The sequence below is a fragment of the Ochotona princeps genome, chromosome 2, assembly GCF_030435755.1.
Source record: "Ochotona princeps isolate mOchPri1 chromosome 2, mOchPri1.hap1, whole genome shotgun sequence".
NCBI classification, from domain to species: Eukaryota; Metazoa; Chordata; class Mammalia; order Lagomorpha; family Ochotonidae; genus Ochotona; species Ochotona princeps.
This window is the reverse complement of record NC_080833.1, coordinates 108,442,238-108,459,560: the sequence shown is the minus strand read 5'-3', so window position 1 is coordinate 108,459,560 and position 17,323 is coordinate 108,442,238. Positions and strand designations below refer to the sequence as shown.

General features: G+C 53.2%; 1 protein-coding gene across 1 annotated transcript in view; it reads right to left on the bottom strand.

The window, feature by feature from the left end:
• The window catches only part of IL6R (interleukin 6 receptor), a 48,955-nt gene extending 32,962 nt beyond the window's left edge, over window positions 1-15,993 (bottom strand). The window contains exon 1 of the mRNA XM_058660351.1: window positions 15,113-15,993. Coding sequence (XP_058516334.1) covers window positions 15,113-15,404 — 292 coding nt within the window. The 5' untranslated portion in view covers window positions 15,405-15,993. The remainder of the gene's footprint in view (window positions 1-15,112) is intronic.
• Between the last annotated feature and the right edge of the window lie 1,330 nt (window positions 15,994-17,323).

Here is a 17,323-nt window from a genome sequence, read left to right as displayed (position 1 = left end):
AAGAGAGCACAAAAGTACTGCCTCAGGGCAGGTGTGTGGCGGTGGTGGTACAGAGGCCCTCTTGGGATGCACCTATCCCATAGAGCAGTACCTGAGTTCAAGTGCACGTCCAACCCAGCTTCCTATTGTTGTGTACCCTGGGAGGCAGCAGGTGATGGCACAAGAACTTGGGTCCCTACTACCCACGTGGGAGACCCAGGGGGCATTCCTGGCTCCTGGCTCAGCCCTGGCTTGTCTGTGGGCATTTCAGCAATGAACCAGTAGATGGGAGGTCTTTCTCTGTTCATCTTTCTTTGAATTAAATAAATCTAAATTAAAAAAAAAAAAAAAACAAGATGGGAAGAAAGTGTGTTTGGTGTGATGGTTAAAGCCACTTGGGATGCCCGCATGCTATGCGGGAGTGCAGTGCTTGGCTCAGGTTCCATCCATGATGGCTTCCATCCTGCTTCCTGCTAATGCACACACTGGGGGGAGAGGGGTGAAGGGTGGCTCGAATATGTGGGTCCTTGCCACCCATGCAGGAGACCTGGATTGAATGATGTGTTTCTGGTCTGGTTATTGGTAGAATCTGGCGAGTCAACCAGATCTCTGTCACACGCTCTCTCTACCTTTCAAATATCCATGAATAAACACATTGCTAAAGCTTAAAACACAGTAGATTGTTGAAACTTAAACACAGCGTTACAGGCAATCTCATCTCCTACAAGCCAACTTCCCGAATGTTCCTGTAACAAACACATGTGCTCAATGGCCGCACTGGCCACAGTCACAGCTGTGGCCTCGGGGTTGATGTTGATACTAATGAGGTGGGGCTGGCTGGCACAAGTGTAGAGGCTTTCTGGGCCTCATTCTTCACTCCAACATGCAACTTACAGGGGGAGGCAGCTGGTCGCAGAGGAGACAGCCCTAAGCTGTCACGAGACCCAGATTCTACTCCTGCTCTTGCCCATGACTCGCACGCAGCGTATGGGCACAACCCTGTCCCTGGCCGAGCCTGCTGCCGCACCCACCCTACAAAATGCTGGTCCAGACAGGGATCTGGAGAACACCCCCCACTGGCACACCTGATTACTGCAAACCCTACCCAGCTTGAAAACAGCCTGGTGAATCTATAGACCTCTCGTGTTGGTAGCCACGGCTATGGGAGACAGCTGCTGGGCAGGTCACCCCAGTGCCCTCTGACAAATGCTTCTATCTCCCTGGAGATCTCCAAGGGAGGAAAATTCCCACAACCTCCCTGGCTTCCCATTCCACAAGGGGGAAAGTGCATAGATCCCAGGAAAGCCTGGCCAGTGAACCCCAAGTCCCCAGTGCAATGGCCTGCTCACCAGATTGACACCCAACCAGCTGGGACTCTGCAGCCACAGCTCTGGGTGGGAGAGGTTCTTCCCTATTTGGTGGGGGTGGAGGTCCAACCTGGGTACCAAAAACCCAAGCAGCTTTGTCATCCTGCTACTTTTTTCCCCTCTTGTCCAAGTAAACTTGCAAATGTCAATAACTAGTGCAAAACACGCACACAGAGACACATATTTCTCAACTCCCTTGCAGCTTACTCTGCTCTTGCCAGTAAAAACAAGCTTGGCTTCCTGGCCCCATTTATATAACAGTGAGCCAGCTGCCAGGCTGGCTGCTGAGGACACAGGCTTAGCTCCTGCCTGCTAATCCTACCGTGCTGTCCGCAGGCAGGGACACAGACCCCCGGGGCCTGTCCAGGCCACTGGCATGGCCTCCACACAACACCCCAGCTCTGAATGAAACTGCACAGGCCCAGGTTTTCAAAAAGGGTCACAGAGGAGCTGCAGGTCCCCTTTCAGCAAGAAAGCCCTTGTTGCGTGCATGAAGTGGGTGCTACGAAGTTTCCAGAAGCACACGGGCACCTCAGGTCCAAATGGAAATCAAGCTTAGCCTTGGGTGCCCCGGGCGCCAAGACAAGCTCCCCAGGATCTCACTCATTTCTTCTCCTGATTTGCCCCTCAGAGTAATAACAGGGGCCCCCAACTCACAGCGCCCTCTGTTGAGACAATGCACCCTCACAGCAGTTACAGAGCTATAATGCACAGAGCCAGAGACTTGGGGTGTCTGCATAGGGCATCTGTCCAGGGCTGTTGTCCTCCTGGCCCAGATACCTCATTCTGTTCACTGTTACCCAGCGCTCTGTGCCACCCTTGCCCCGCCCTGCTCTGGGTTTGCCCACCCCCTGTCTCCTTCTCTCCCAGTTCCTCTCCATCTCCCAGCTGTTCTCAGCCCTATCCAACCTCACAGAGCAGGAAGGAAGAGACCTAGGGAGGTGAAGCGGACTGAGCCTAGGGGACCACGGGGTTCTCTCTCAGGCATCAAGAGTCGCCCCCTCGGGACCAGAGGGTTAAACAGACACCCGTATCACAGCACTGGTTCATGTCCCAGCTGTTGATTCCAATACAGCTCCCTGCTAGTACACCTGGGAAAGTAGTGGAAGACGGCCCAAGTCCTTTTACCCCTGCCATCCATGCAGGAGACCTGGATGAAATTCCAGGCTTCTAGCTACATCCTGACCCAGCCTTAGCTGTTGTGGCCATTTGGGGAGTAGACCAGTGGATGGAAACTACCTCTCCTTCCTTCTTTTTCTATCACTTTTATAAAAAGATTTACTTGCAAGATATAGTTAAAAAGAGAGAATCAGAGAGAGAGAAAGACAGGAGAGAGAGAGAAAAACAGCTTCCATCCAATGGGTCACTCCCCAAAAGGATGAAATGCCAGAGCTGGGCCAGATCAAAGTCAGAATCCAGGAGCTCATCTGGCTCTCCCATGTGGGTCACCTTGTACTGATTTCCCAAGGGCATTAGCGGGAGCTGGATCAGAAATAGAGCAGCCAGGACTCGTACAGGTGCCCATATGGGATGCTGGCATGACAGACACCAGCTTAACCTGCTGCTTCACAGCACCAGCCCCCAAATACATAAATCATTTAAAATTTTAATAATAGTGGGATAGGAGATCCCTTGGCTGTCTCCTTCTACTCTGCAGCAGTGGTACTTACAGCCCACCCCTTGCTAACAACCCAAGAGTATACCCTATGCCAAGCAGGGAGGGGTGAGGTTACTGGATAAACTTCTTCCAGCTCTAGGTTGTGTGTTGGGGGAAGGGAAGCCCTTCTCCAGCTCGGCTCTAAAACCTGTCCCACCCTCAATCCACCCCTGCCCTCCCACGAGCGTGTTCGTGCATCTTGTACCTGCTTGTATTTGTCTTGTATTTGGCAGAGTCAGTATTGACCTTGGCTCAGCTTCCCTCCCCAGCCGATCCACCAACATGGGCCAGACTGTGTCTGTGGCTAGGAGAGAGGCTAGCAGGAGGCTCCTTTGGACCCATAAAAAGGTACAGCTGGATACTGCTGATTCCGAGAACCCCACGGGTGCCCAGGGTCTCAAGATAAAAACATTCCCCCGTCCCTCCCCTGGCTGCACCACAGATAATCACCTGGCAATGGCCCAAGCAGGTCCGGAGTGGCCTGGGTCACCTGGTAATATAAACTAATTACAGAAAAAGAAACCTGGCCAAGGGTGGATACTGCATGTCCCCTACCCCCAGATTCACCCCAGGGAGAAAGGGGTAAGAATTAGAGATTACAACAGGGCTAAGCATGGTTGAATAGGGTTGAGCAGGGCTGAGCAGGGCTGAGCAGGGCTGGGAAGGAAGGCATGGACTGCCTGATGGATGCCTATGGGACTCTGTCCAAAAGACGGCAGCACCAGGGAGTGAGTGCTGAGATAAGAAGGCTTCTGAGAGGCAGAAGGGTCCTTGGCAAGGATTCATGGCAACCTGATCCCAGTCAGGAGTCATGCTGTCAGGGGGTGGCACAGCCAGCATCAGATCCCTGGGCTCCATGCCTTTGGTTCATGGCCACCCCCACATCCTTTGGCCTGTCCAGGAATGCAGCAGGAAAGATACAACCTTCCCGGCCCTGGATGTGGTGTTGATGCAGTCTAACTAGGAGCCTGCATGCCGCCTCCCCCAATTAGGACTTCTGCATGATGTCCTCAGACAGGCAGTGGAAGGAGGAGATATCCCTGATGTCTCCACCTCATCCTGCAGGGAGCTGTGCTCCTTATGCACCTGGGATGGCTTCTGGGCGGATTCCGTTCCGCTCTGATTCTGCGTGTTGGGTCCAGGGCCATGCTAGACTGTGAGCAATCATCAAGCTCTTGGATTTTTTTATTCTGTCCCATGGGCTTGTCCTGCTGCCAGACAAATTCCCATCCAAGCCCAAGACCCCAACTACTGCAGACTGCATGCCCAGCTCTCTAGCCACTCCCACACTCATGCATAAACTGGCCCACTCACTTGACTCCCCTGGGAAGGTAGCAGTTGGGAACAGAAGTGCAACAGGAAAGCCTGGACTTTGCTGTCCTGGGCCAGCTCATCTACCCATTATCGACAAACCTTATCAGGACCCCACAATCTGGTGTCCCTCCTTGCTCCTTACAGGGTCCTTACAGGGTTCTCCTAAGTTGACTGGATCCTAAAAAATTACAAAACACTGAAAATTCCCCCTTTTTGTGGCTGGGAGTAGCATACAGATTCTAAAATTCCGATAGAAAAGTAAGCAACCAAGAGTAACCAGGAACATTCTGAAAACACAGAGCAATGAGAGGGAGGATTCATTGTACCAAATATGGAAATATATCCTATAGCAGCACTCATCAAAACAGTGTGGTACTGCAAGACAGAGCCATGGGCAACACTACAAAGTTCAGAAGTAACAGACATCGAAAGCAGTTGAAATATACCCTTTAAGGTGGTTTCTGTGGTAATAAATTTTATGTCATGTGCACTTTGCCACGTTTATTTAAAAAAAAAAAAGAAAGGAAAAACAGCACAGTCTCAGGCACTGTTCCAACTGTGTTCCACAGATACCTGACTTGAGTTTCCCAGTCCTCTCACAAAAGAGGAAGCTGAAGTTACACATCTAATCAGGTGTGAGGCCGGATTCAAACCCAGACAACTGGGTCTTGGTCTGTGTGCTTCGAAACTGCTCACTGTGCTAAGGAACAGTCAAAGCAAGAATGTGGATAAAGGGTAACTTCCAGGGTTTGGCACTGTGGTGGAAAGGACTGAATTGACACCTGCAATGCTGGCATCCCCTGTGGGTGCTGGTTTAAGACCCAGCTGCTTCAGTTCCAACTCCTTGTTAATGTGCCTGGGAAAGCAGAGCATGTCCCAAGTCCTAGGGCCTCTGCACCCATGTGGGAAACTTGGAAGAAAATCATGGCTCCTGGCCTCAGCCTGGCCCAGCCCTGGTGATTGCCTCTGTTTGGTGATTGAACCAATAATGGAAGATCTCTCTCTCTCTCTGTAACTCTGCCTTTCAAACAAACAAACAAACAAACAAACAAAAAAAGATAAATTCTAAAATCAATAGGGGAAAGATGGATTGTTCAATAAAGAGATCTCAAGGAAATAACTAGAGAAAAATAACAGTGCCAGATCTTAGGACTTACTATGATAAATACAAAATGAATCAAATATTTACATTTCTAAGAGGTTCCTGACACCTGGCTCAGATCAACTCAATTCTGGCCATTGCAGACAATTGGGGAGTGAACCAACAGATGGAAGCTCTTTACCTCTTCTTCTCTTTATAAATCTGCCTTTCCAAAAAAAATAAATAAATCTTTAAACAACAACAACAAAAGGGTCCCAGCACAAAGGTTCAGTGGCTAAATCCTGGCCTTACAACTGCTGGGATCCCATGTGGGCACCATTCCGTGTCCCAGCTGTTCCACTTTCCTTCCGGCTCCCTGCTTGTGGCTTGGGAAAGCAGAAGAAGACAGCCTAAAGCCCTGGGACCCTGCACCCACGTGGGAGACCCAAAAGAGGCTCCTAGCTTTGCATTGGCTCAGCTCTGGCCACTGCAGCCACTTGGGAAGTGGACCAGCAAACAGAAGATATTTCTGTCTATGTCTCTGTAAATCTGCCTTTCCAATAAAAATAAATAACATCTTTTTTTTTAATCTCCAAAAAGTCTAAATTTAACTGCGGTTTAAAAAATCTACACATGACAAAAAAAAAAAAGACCCTCCACTACCAAAAAAGGCAAAAGATAAATGATGAACTAGAAAGATTTGCAACACATAGCATAGGGGACAAGATTGAAGGCTCCTCTGAAGGTTTAAACAAACAAACAAAAAAAAAATCAACATCCCAATTAAAATTATGAGCAATGCATATGAATAAGCAGATCATAGAAATAGATAGCACAAATGTCTGCTATCAGGGAAAAACCCATACACTTCAGATAATATACATGCAAATTAATTCCACACAGATATCATTTTCTGCCTATTTATCAGCTCAAGACACTGCTGGCAGGGTGTGGGGAGCCGGGCCCTGCTGGGGGCACCTTCCCTCCTCTCAGTCACAGCTCACATGGCCTTTGACTCCTCAGCTCAGCCTCAAAGACCTGATGCTGCACACAACTTCTGGGATATGCAACGCTGTTTCCCATGGCCCCATCTGTAACACCACAGAAGGGGACTGGGTCAATAAACCTGGGATTTCCACAAAACAACTACAAATGCACTAGCATCTTATGTGGGCACCAGTTTGTGTCCTAGCTACCGCACTTCACTTGCAGCTTCCTGCTTACGCACTGGAAAAGCAATAGAGGATGGCCAAGTGCTTGGGCCTCTCTGCACCTTGTATTGGAGACTCAGGAGCAGCTCTAGCTCCTGACTTTAGGTCGGCTCAATTCTGTCCATTGCAGTCATTTGGGTAACGAACCAATGGATTGAAGATCTTTCTGTCTCTCCTCTTCTCTGTAAATCTGTTTTTCCAATAAAAATAAGTCCTTTTTTAAAAAAGACTTCTAAAAATAAGTCCTTTTTTAAAAAAGGACTTATTTTTATTGGAAAGGCAGATACACAGAGGAGGAAAGACAGAGAGGAAGATCTTCCGTCCGATGATTCACTCCCCAAGCAGCCGCAACAGCTGGAGCTGAGCCAATCCGAAGCCAGGAGCCTCTTGCAGGTCTCCCACGCGGGTGCAGGGTCCCAAACCTTTGGGCCGTTCTCAACTGCTTTGCAGAAAACAAGCAGGGAGCTGGGAGCGAAATGGAGCCGCCAGAATCACAACCGGTTCCCCTATGGGATTCCGGCGTGTTCAAGGCAAGGACTTGAACCACTATGCTATCATGCTGGGTCCAATAAGTCCTTTTTTTAAAAAAGTAAATAAAAGATGAAGTTCTGGGCTGGTGTTGTAGCACATTGGATGAAGTCGCAACCTGTGATGCTGGCATCCTATACAAACACAGGTTCAAGTTCCAACTGCTCCAATTTCAATACAACTCCCTGCTAATGTGTCTGGGAATGCAGCAGAGGATGGCCCAAGTGCTTTGGCCCCTGCACCATGTGGGAGACCTGGAGGAAGTTGCTGGTTCAGTCCTAACCATTGCAGGCATTTGGAGGTAAGCCAGCAGACAGACCTGTCTCTTTGTCCCTCTCTCTGTCTTGCTCTGTCTCGTTCTGTGTGTGTGTGTGTGTGTGTATGTGTGTGTGTGTGTCTGCCTTCAAATAAGCCTTTAAAAAAAAAAGGCAATGGAAAACCTCAGCAGTGTTTTCAGAACATACCCAAGCCTGTTGCTAAATCTACCCCATCCAAGACAGAGCTGCCACCAGGGCTCAAGGCTCATGGTCCCTTGGCCTCCTACAGGATCCTCCCAGGGGAAACAAAGCTCCAAGCCTCTGTCACAGCGCCTGAAGGCTTGGAGTGACTCAGTCAAAGACCCCCTGGCCAGGGCAAGCAGTTACAGCAGGGCAGGCCTGACTGACCACTACCCTGTGGCCTCTCTCCGGGATAAACAGAGCAAGCTTTCGTGGCCAGCCTTAAAGCAGAGACAGCACTTGCACTTGCGGGTGGGGAGAAGGAACCGGCTGCCCCATAATGGCCCAAACACACCCCAGGGCCTGAGCAGCCTTCAGCACCTGAGGGAAGGCAGAGGGCACTGCTGGAGGCCCAAGGAAGGCTGTGGGGTTGCAGAGCGATTCCCACGAGGACACTGGGAAGGGAACAGAAGACCCTGCTGGCTCAGGGCAGGCGGGGGCTGTTGGCAAGGCATGCAACAGCGGGTTCAGGGCAGGGTCTGGCACTTCCTGCGTGTGACTGCGCACCCGTTGCTGAACCACCCGGAGCCTCCATGGCACCCCGCCTACTCAGCTGCCTCAGCAACACTCAGCTCTCTCTCTCTCAGCTTATGGTCTCCACTAGAACCTGTCCCTCAGCAAGTAAACATGCTGAAGTTCGCTCATCTTCAAAAGGAAAACAAACAAACAAACAAACAAAAACACCTGCCAACTATTGGCCCCTGCCTCTGCAGCCAAGGCACATTTCATTTCTTCCCCTAATTTTATGCCTGTCTATACTCACTGGCTCCATTTTCCTTTCCCTTTCTCTCCTACCAGCCTCTGACTCCTGTACTGCCCTAACCTCCCAGGTCAAGGTCACCACCTGTTGCTAAATCTACCCGGTCAAACCTGCCACCCTCTTGTCTGACAACATGGCTCCCTCTTTTTGGAAACTGTTGTCAGGGCTAGCACGATAGCTCTACTGGCTAATCCCTCACCTCCAACCACTGGCATACCATATAGGCACTGGTTCGTGTCCCGGCTGCCCTGCTTTCCATTCAGCCCCCTGCTTGTGGCTTGGGAAAGTAGCGGAGGATGACCCAAAGCCTTGGGACCCTGCATCCATGTGGGAGACCCAGAAGAAGCTCCTGGCTCCTGGCTTCAGATCGGCTCAGCTCTGACTGTTGAAGCTATTTAGGGAGTAAGTCAATGGATGGAAGAGGTTTCTTTCTGATCTGCCTTTCTAATATAAATAAATCTTTTTTTAAAGATTTGTTTATTTTTATTGGAAAGTTAGATATACAGAGAGGAGGAGGAGAGACAGAGAGGAAGATCTGCCGTCCGATGATTCACTCCCCAAGTGAGCCACAACATCCGGTGCTGCGCCGATCTGAAGCCAGGAGGCAGGAACTTCCTCTAGGTCTCCCATGCGGGTGCAGGGTCTCAAGGCTTTGGGCCATCCTCCACTGCTTTCCCAGGCCACAAGCAGGGAGCTAAATGGGAAGTGGAGCTGCTGGGATTAGAACCAGCGCCCATATGGGATTCCGGGACGTTCAAGGCGAGGACTTTTGGCACTAGGCCACGCCACCGGGCCCAATAAACAAATCTTAAAACATATGGCCCCTGCACGGCTCCTGGATTCATACCTGCAGCTCAGCCTTTACCCCCCGCCCAGTTCTTAACACCTATGTCCAGGTCCTTCTGAGCCTCTCCCCTCAGTTTCCAATGGACAGCTGACCTGCAAACCTGACCAAGACCTCCCCCACCAGCAGACCTGTAGCCCACGTCCTCTGTGATGTGTCGAGGGGAGGTTGTGGGGTGGGACAGGGAGTTGGTCCTCTTGCCAAGAGTAAATGAGATCGCATGTACAAAGTGTCAGCATAGCTCCTTGCACACTACTGGGACTCAGTGCACAGCAATGGCCGTCACTGCCATCACACAGACAGGAAGGACAGGAGGATGCTCAGTGGGAAAGACACCTGATTCAGACAACAGGTGCTACGGGAAGGCAGGGACGCCCGGGGCACCCTCCCAAGGGTAGACACCACCAGGCGTGTTGATGTAGTTTGACAGCAAGGAGCAGGCCCCCTCCCCTTCCTGTCCTGCAGACACAGGAGAGAAAAAAAAAAAAACTGAAATACTTGTCCCACCTACTTTCTTCCATACCTTGACCCTCCCCACCCTAATCAGAGACTCACATGGACATGTCAACAATAATAAAAATGACATTTTTTAAAAAACCATCAGTAGAGCTGACACAGGGCAGGTGGGAGTGGGCAGAGCTGCTGCGGTACCCCTAAAACCAGGATCTTGGGAGAGTCCCCGACCACATAGGGACTTTCAGTCTCTTAGGCGAGGGGGAAGCACACAGATGAAGTGTCCTGGGAGAAAGTCCCCAGGGGCTTCACCTAGCCAGAAGGTCTGAGTGTCCACAAAGCCTTTCTTGGCCATCTTGCCCCAGCCCCTGCAGCCTCAAGGCACTCTCTGCCAGCTCTCTAACTCACAGATCATTGTTGGACCTTCCTATTCAGTTGGGCTGATGAGCTGGTGCCTTGGCTCCTCAACCAACCCCAGCCTTCTCCCGAGCCCAGGACACCTGTGAGTCCTACAGAAGAACAGACTCAGGTGGCACTGAGACAGGAGGCAGGAGTTGGCTTGCTCCAGAAGCAAGCAAAAGGAATCCCGGTGTATTTTCTGATTTTCTTCAGGTCTTGGCTCAACTAGGAGTCCACTGGGGCCCTTCCAGATGGGATACCTGCTCCACGTGCCACCCTCCCCCACAGGCCCAGTTGCTATCTGACTCCCTTTCCGTATTTTGCCACAGCCTCCTCTGGGGTCTCCGCTAGCAGGAGGAAGCGCAAAGAAGCCAGAGTTTTTTGTGTCTGTTCACCTGTTACACCTTCAGCACCTAAAGTAGCACCTAGAAAACGTTATAGACAGAGATATTGATAAATATTTTGAGATAGTTCTAGAACAAACGAACAGTTACGCCCACTTCTTGAAGCCCTCACTGTGCACTGGAGGCTTTCTGAACACTCTAACACAAAGCTTAGCTCAGCGGATCACGACCACCTTGGGAGGTGAGGCAGATGTTCCCCGGTGTCCAGGAGGGACAGGGCCCAGCGCTGTCCACATGCCCCCAGGACACCCAAGAGCCAGGGATGCTTGGGTCCCTTACGTAAATGACATAGTATTTGTGTCTAACCTAAACACACCCTGCTACCTAGTTAAAACAATCTGTCGCTTACTCATACGACCTAATGCCACGTAAACGCATGCAAAGAGTTATTATCTGCATTGTTTAAGGAGCTTTAGGACAAGAATGAAGTCTGTACATGTCCTGGACGGGTGCAATTTAAAAATATTTCTAATCCATCTGCGAATGTGGAATCCACAGAAATGGAGGATTCTATTTATCTAGAAATATTTGCGTTTTGGTTTTCTTTTTTAAAAAGACAGACCTACTTGAAAGAGTTACAGAAAGAGAGGAAGAAATGCATCCATCTGCTGATTCACTCCCAAATGACTACAAAACTAGGCTGAAGCCAGGATCCAGGAGCTTTAACTGGTTCTCCCACAAGAGTGACAAGGGCCCTCTTGGGCCATCTTCCTCTATTTTTCCCAAGGCCAATGGCAAGGAGCTGGATCAGCTGGGGCATAAAGCAGTGCGTGTCCACATAGGATGCCACACCATAAGCAATGGCTTTGCCCACTACAGCACGGCCTCAGGCCTGATGTTTGCCACATGAGGATGTTGAACCTCACAGAGACTTAACCACTCACCCCAAGTCACACCATGTCCCCAGGGCAGGGCAGGGGCAGCGGTCTGACTGGCTCCAAGCCTGTCACTGCCTGTGTGCAGCTGAAGGAGAGAGGGCAGAAAGGGAGAAAGAAAGGGGCCATAGAAGCCCTTTGGGAAAAACCATTTAGCACTCAAGACCCTCGTGCTGCCTAGGAGAACTTTCTGGAACAATAGGGACACTGCCCTGTCTGGGACAGCAGCCAGCAGCCACACACAGCAGTCTGGCACTACAAGTGACCAGTACAGCTAAAAAGCCATTTTTTTTTTTTAACCCTGGAGGGATTGCAATTAATTTGACATGTGGCCGGCAGCTGTGTGTTACAGAGCACAGCTTTAGACCCAGGGTGCATCTGGGGACCAAGAGTGCCCCTGGCTGCGGAACCCATGGCAGGCAGGCCTAGTGGCTCAGGGAAAAGGCAGGGAGAGACTAGGAGTGCTAGCTTAGAGCAGTGAGCAAGCAGCCTGGTTACCGGGGAGGGGGGGAGGGTAGGGGGATCCATAAGACACATGGCGTGTGGGGGTGGGAACGAGGTATAAGGAGATTCGGTGTTGCCCATGACCTTGGGCCTCAACCAGACTGCTGCTTCTCTCTCCCCAACCAACCTGTGGGAGACCCGTCGCACACCAGGCCAGCATGCAGCGAGCAGGTGAGAGAGACCAGGTTCTCACAGTTCCCTCAGGATTTGCACTCAACCACCCTCAGGCTCCTTTTGGGTGTGATCTCTGCCATATAGGCCTCATAGCCTGCACAGCATTGAGCAAGTGCTTGCTTGGGTGAACAAACAAGGACGGAGCCAGAAGTCTCGGGGTAGGAGGTACGGGGTAGGAGGTACGGGGAGGGACCCCATTCAGGTCTTCAGTCACACCAGCTGGGTGGACATTCCCAACCTGACAATGTCACAAGGGACAGCTGACCAAAAGGATACTTGCAGGCCTCAGCCCCTGGTGTTCACATTTAATGGAACTGGGGTAATGAGGCTGGTATCCCATAGCAGCACCTGTTCGTATCCCAGCTTCTCCACTTCCCTTCCAGCTCTCCAGTGATGGCCTGGAAAAGTAGTGGAGGACGGCCCAAGTCCTTAGGACCCTGCACCCATGTGGGAGACCCAGAGGAAGTTCCTAGCTCTTGGATTCAAACTGGCTCAGCCATCTGGGGCGGAGGGGGGGGAACCAGCAGATAGAAGATCTTTATGTCTCTCCTTCCCTCTCTTACACAATCTGCCTCTCAGATAAAAATAAATCATTTTTTTTTTTCAGATGGGGCAAGCACCAACAATCAGCCATTTTACCAAGGCAAACCCCAAATCCGGTGCCAGGGCCAGAGGCAGACACTGATTTAGGGTGAGGCCGGGGTCACAGGTCAGCCTTGGGCGCAGCCAGAGGTTGCTCTGGCAAGAAAATCTGTTATGGAAACAAGACTTTGAGACCGGGCCCCATGTGGTGGCCTAGTGCCTAAAGTCCTCGCCTTGAATGCACCAGAATCCCATATAGGCGCCGGTTCTAATCCCAGCAGCTCCACTTCCCATGCTTGTGGCCTGGGAAAGCAGTCGAGGACGGCCCAAAGCCTTGGGATCCTGCACCCGTGTGGGAGACCCGGAAGAGCTCCTGGCTCCTGGCTTCGGATCGGCACAGCACTGGCCATTGCGGTCACTTGGGGAGTGAATCATTGGACGGAAGATCTTCCTCTCTGTCTCTCCACTTCTCTGTATATCTGACTTTGCAATAAAAATAAATAAATCTTTTTTAAAGGAAAAGACTTTGAGACCTTCAAAAAGTGTGATGTTAGCTTGTGTGGTGCACTGATCCACAGTGTAGAATCCACCAGGAACTTGAGTTGCCTGTGTCCAGGCCTTCCAGGCTCAGCCTTGTGACTGCCAGATGCTGAGTCCCAGCCAGTCCAATAGCCTGGGCAGCAGACACACCTGGGCAGTCCTGGTGGCTCTGGCTGCACCTGCAGCAGCTGAGCCCGCAGAAGGCTGGGGGGACGTCCCCTAGGCCAACTCCAGCCCAGCCACCTGCTGCACCTCACTCCTCCAGAGCTGGAGCCACAGTCATTTGCTCCGTGCTTCCGGCCCAGCTTCTTTATTCTCACTCTCCAGTTGGCGTGCATGCCGGGCGTGTGTGGGTGTGGGAGAGGAGCTGGGTATTTCGATGGCTCTGCATTTTCCCTCTGAACAGGGAGGGCTTTCACTTCCTCCCAGCTTCTTGGTTCTACCTTTCACAGGCAGTCCGGGCCTGGGACCCGCCACCCCCACTGTCCCCTCCTTCCTGAGCAGTAGGAAAATGGAAAACTGGCTGTAACAGGTGGCAGCTGGCTGGGGGCCACATGAAGAGCTGAGGGAAGCAGCCCCCAGATTGGTGGCCACCAGGGCAGGTGCCCTGGGATGCAGGTGCCCCTAGGTTGGGCTGGCCTAGACAGCCACTTCCCCTTCTTCTTCTGCCCCAGGCTTGAGCCAGAGGAGAGGGACTTCTCAGTTTGGCCCCAGTCACCCCCTCCCAGCTTGGCCTGCCGGTTGAGCTCTTCCTTAGGGAGTCTCAGAGCTACCCAGAGCACAGGCTCTCGGGAGAGGAGAACTTCTACCACTGAACCAGAAACCTTCCCTTGTCCACCTCTCGGACCCTCCAGAGTTTGGAAAGTTAGGGCGGGGAGGGGTCTCTCACCAGCGTGTTGAGAAAGAGATCTCCTTCCTGACCACAAATCACCCAGAAATGACACAGCAGGGCATTGCATCCCGGCAGGGACAAACCCAGCAGAATGTTCCCTCGCTCAGGGCAGGAGTACACGGGGCTGGCAGAGCTTACAGCCAGGACAGCCGCCAGCAGCTGCTCCACCAGCCCACCTGCTGTCCCCTCTGTTTTCCTCCCCATCCTCAAAGAAGCCTTCAGACCTCAGCATGAACCTGGGCACGGGCAGCTGCCCAAGTGCTCCAGAGGAAAGACCCGAGATAGGCAACTGGGCCCGCAGCCAGAGCGCAGGCCAGCGAGCGCACACTCCACGGGAGCAAGAGCGACTCCCCCCGCCCCCATTCCAGCCTCAGGAGCTCCCGGTCCTGCACCAGGCTCCCTCGCAATCAATTCTTGGGAAGAGAGCAGCCGCCGGCTCCCTACAGCTGGTGCGGCCAAAACGTCTGTCACCGAGGGAGGCTCTGTGACTCAGTGCTGTGATTGATGTCAGACCCTTCACAGTCGGGGTACTGTCATCCGCACAGACACCCGACGGGCGAGCGGGCGGGGGTCGGGGTGAACCAAGAAGGGGTGCAACACACATCCATAAGAGCAAGGGAGGAACGGAGAATCGGTCCACAGGAGCTGCGGGGAACAGCTCCCCCTGAAGGCGAGCCGGCGCGCTTCTCTCCCGGCTTAGAGCGCCTGCGGGCACAGCTGTGTGAGACACAACTGGGGGGCAACCGGGAAAGAGTCGGGTTTCCGAGAACACAGCTAGACCTGCATGCAAACCGCGGAGGGGCTCCCCAGTCACAGACCAGACTGTGCGCGACGCCCACGGCCAAGGACGCAGCAGGGGGCGCACGCGTGCGAACCGGGTCCGGGCCTGCACCTTGTGCCCGCGGGGAACCCAGCTCGTCGCGGGAAAAGGGGGGCTTGTCCCACCTTCTAACTTGCCCCCTCCCACCTCTCGGCGGATTGCGGCGGCCACAGCGGTTTTCCCCATCCAGCCCGCTGCCCAGCCTTTCCCTCGGAGCTCGGAAGCCCTTACCCAGCGTGAGGCAGGCCCCCGGGATCAGCGACGCGGCCCCCGCGGCCAGCAGGGCGGCCAGCAATGCGCAACGAACTGCCAGCTTGCTTCCTCCTCGGAGGGTGACCCCCATTCGCAGAGAGGCGGGCGGAAACAGAGCGGCCACGGCAGGGTGGGCTCGAGTCCCGAAGGCAGCTCCCATGCCCCGCAGGCGGGCGCGAGGTGCACAGCGCGAGTCCTTTGGCCCGGCGCGGCGCTCGGCGCGGCTCCCCGCGGCCGAGCTCGGTGTCAGCGCGACTTCCCACTTGCACATGACTCAGAACCGCCGACGAGTGCTGGCAACGCTGGAAAACATTTGAGGAACTCGCGCTGGAGCGTCTCTTGGCGGTCCCAGGGTGCAGTTACGAAAGCCCAGCCGATGGCGCAACAACCCCGCGCCCCGGCCCACCGGAGGGGGTGGCTTCCTGCCGCAGCGCCACACCTGAGCCGCAGGGCAGGAGACGCGAGCCCCTCCCTCAGGCCTGCCACCCGGGGGGAGGGGGGCTAGCTGCGGCGTGCGCTTGCTGGCGTTTGCTTTTTGGTTTCGTTGAGTAGCAGGTCTGGGCTGTGAACGAGGCACCTGGGAGTGTCCTCGGGGAGACGGTGTGCCTCGGCTCCACGTGATGAAACTGCACTCGGCTGCGCGCCCTGGGGTTACCAGGGGAGCCAAACCCCAGGAATCTCGGTCCAACTCCATGCGATTCGGATTTCATGAGTTCGGAGTGCGGCTTCTCACCAGCAGAGCAGAAACCGAAGGGAAAAAAAAGGTTTTGGGTCCCTCGGATAGACCCCTGTCCAGCGACACATCAGCTGCTGTGACTTCAGTGCGCAATCGGAGCCACACTATTCTCACCTGTTGGAAACAAAGCATCCGGTCCTGGACGGGTTACAGTAAGATTCTGCACGCTGACATCTAAACACCTGTCGCAGGGTCTGGGGGGCTGCAGGTGTTTCCTCAGTCGGCAGAGCCTGCACACACATATGCCCTGCCAGCGGGACAGAAAGTGACCACAAAGACTGCCTAAAGAGGGCCCATCCAGGTGTCCCACACAGCCTGAAACTGAGAAGGTGGCCCCAGAGCCAAATCTGGAGGGAAAGGAAACAGGCTAAGTGTGGGCTAGGAAGCTTCTAGACCAGCAGTGGCTCATGAGGTGTGTTGCCACTTGGGCTTCAGGCTGATCCGTGTCTCTGATGAGGTCCCTGGATCCAGCTGGAACGGTTGTGGTCTGTGATGGCACCTCCCCTTCTCCCTTTCCGCAGAAGAATAGGACGTGGCCTGGGGCCACCCACAATCAGCATCCCAGACAGGACCGACACACAGAGGACCCACATCAGGATGGGGGCTTGTCTGGGCAGGCTGGCTCCAAGTCACGACAGGAAATGAAAACTAAGTTACAGGTGCACCTGCAGGGAGACTCGGAAGAGGCTTCTGGCTCCTGGTTTTGGATCAGCTCTGGCTGTTGCAGCCATGTAGGGAGTGAACCAGCAGATAGGTCTTTCTGTCTCTCCTCTCTGGAAATCTGTCTTTCTAATAAAGATGGATACATCTTTATTAAAAAAAAAAAAAAAGGAAGTTGGAGGGCAGGTCTTTTGGCCACAGCCCCCTCTCCTGCTGCTTCAAACAGAGCTGCTGCAGGGCTGGGGCAGCTTCCCAGTGCAGTCACCCCATCCTCTCTGTGGAACACACAGACCTGAAAATAATCACAGAGGGGCCACAGGCTGCGGCCAGCCTCAAACCGGAAGGCTGCTCGGGGCCTTTGGCACAGATAGAATTTCCTTATTTTTTGAAGAAAATTGCTATTTATTTATTTGACAGGCAGAGACACGGCATGAGGGAGCCACCCTCCTTTGGTTCGCTGTGCAGATGGCCACAGCAAACGGGGGTCTTCGCCCCAGGCTCTCTCACCTGGCTGCTGGGGCCACAGTCTCTTGAGTCTTCACCACTGCCTTCCAGGGTCTGCTGCAATCAGGAACCAGGAATGGAACCCTGGAACACTGATGTGAAAGGCAGGTATCATAGCTGCTAGACCAAAAGGCTGCCCCAGAGAAGAGCTTAGTAGAGGGGTACAGAAGCCAAGAACGGGGTGAGAGAGCCAAGTGGCTAAATCCTTGCCTTGCTTGCATCAGGATCTCAAATGGGTACTTGTTTGAGTCCCAGCTGCTCCACTTCCCATCCAGTTCCCTGCTTGTGGC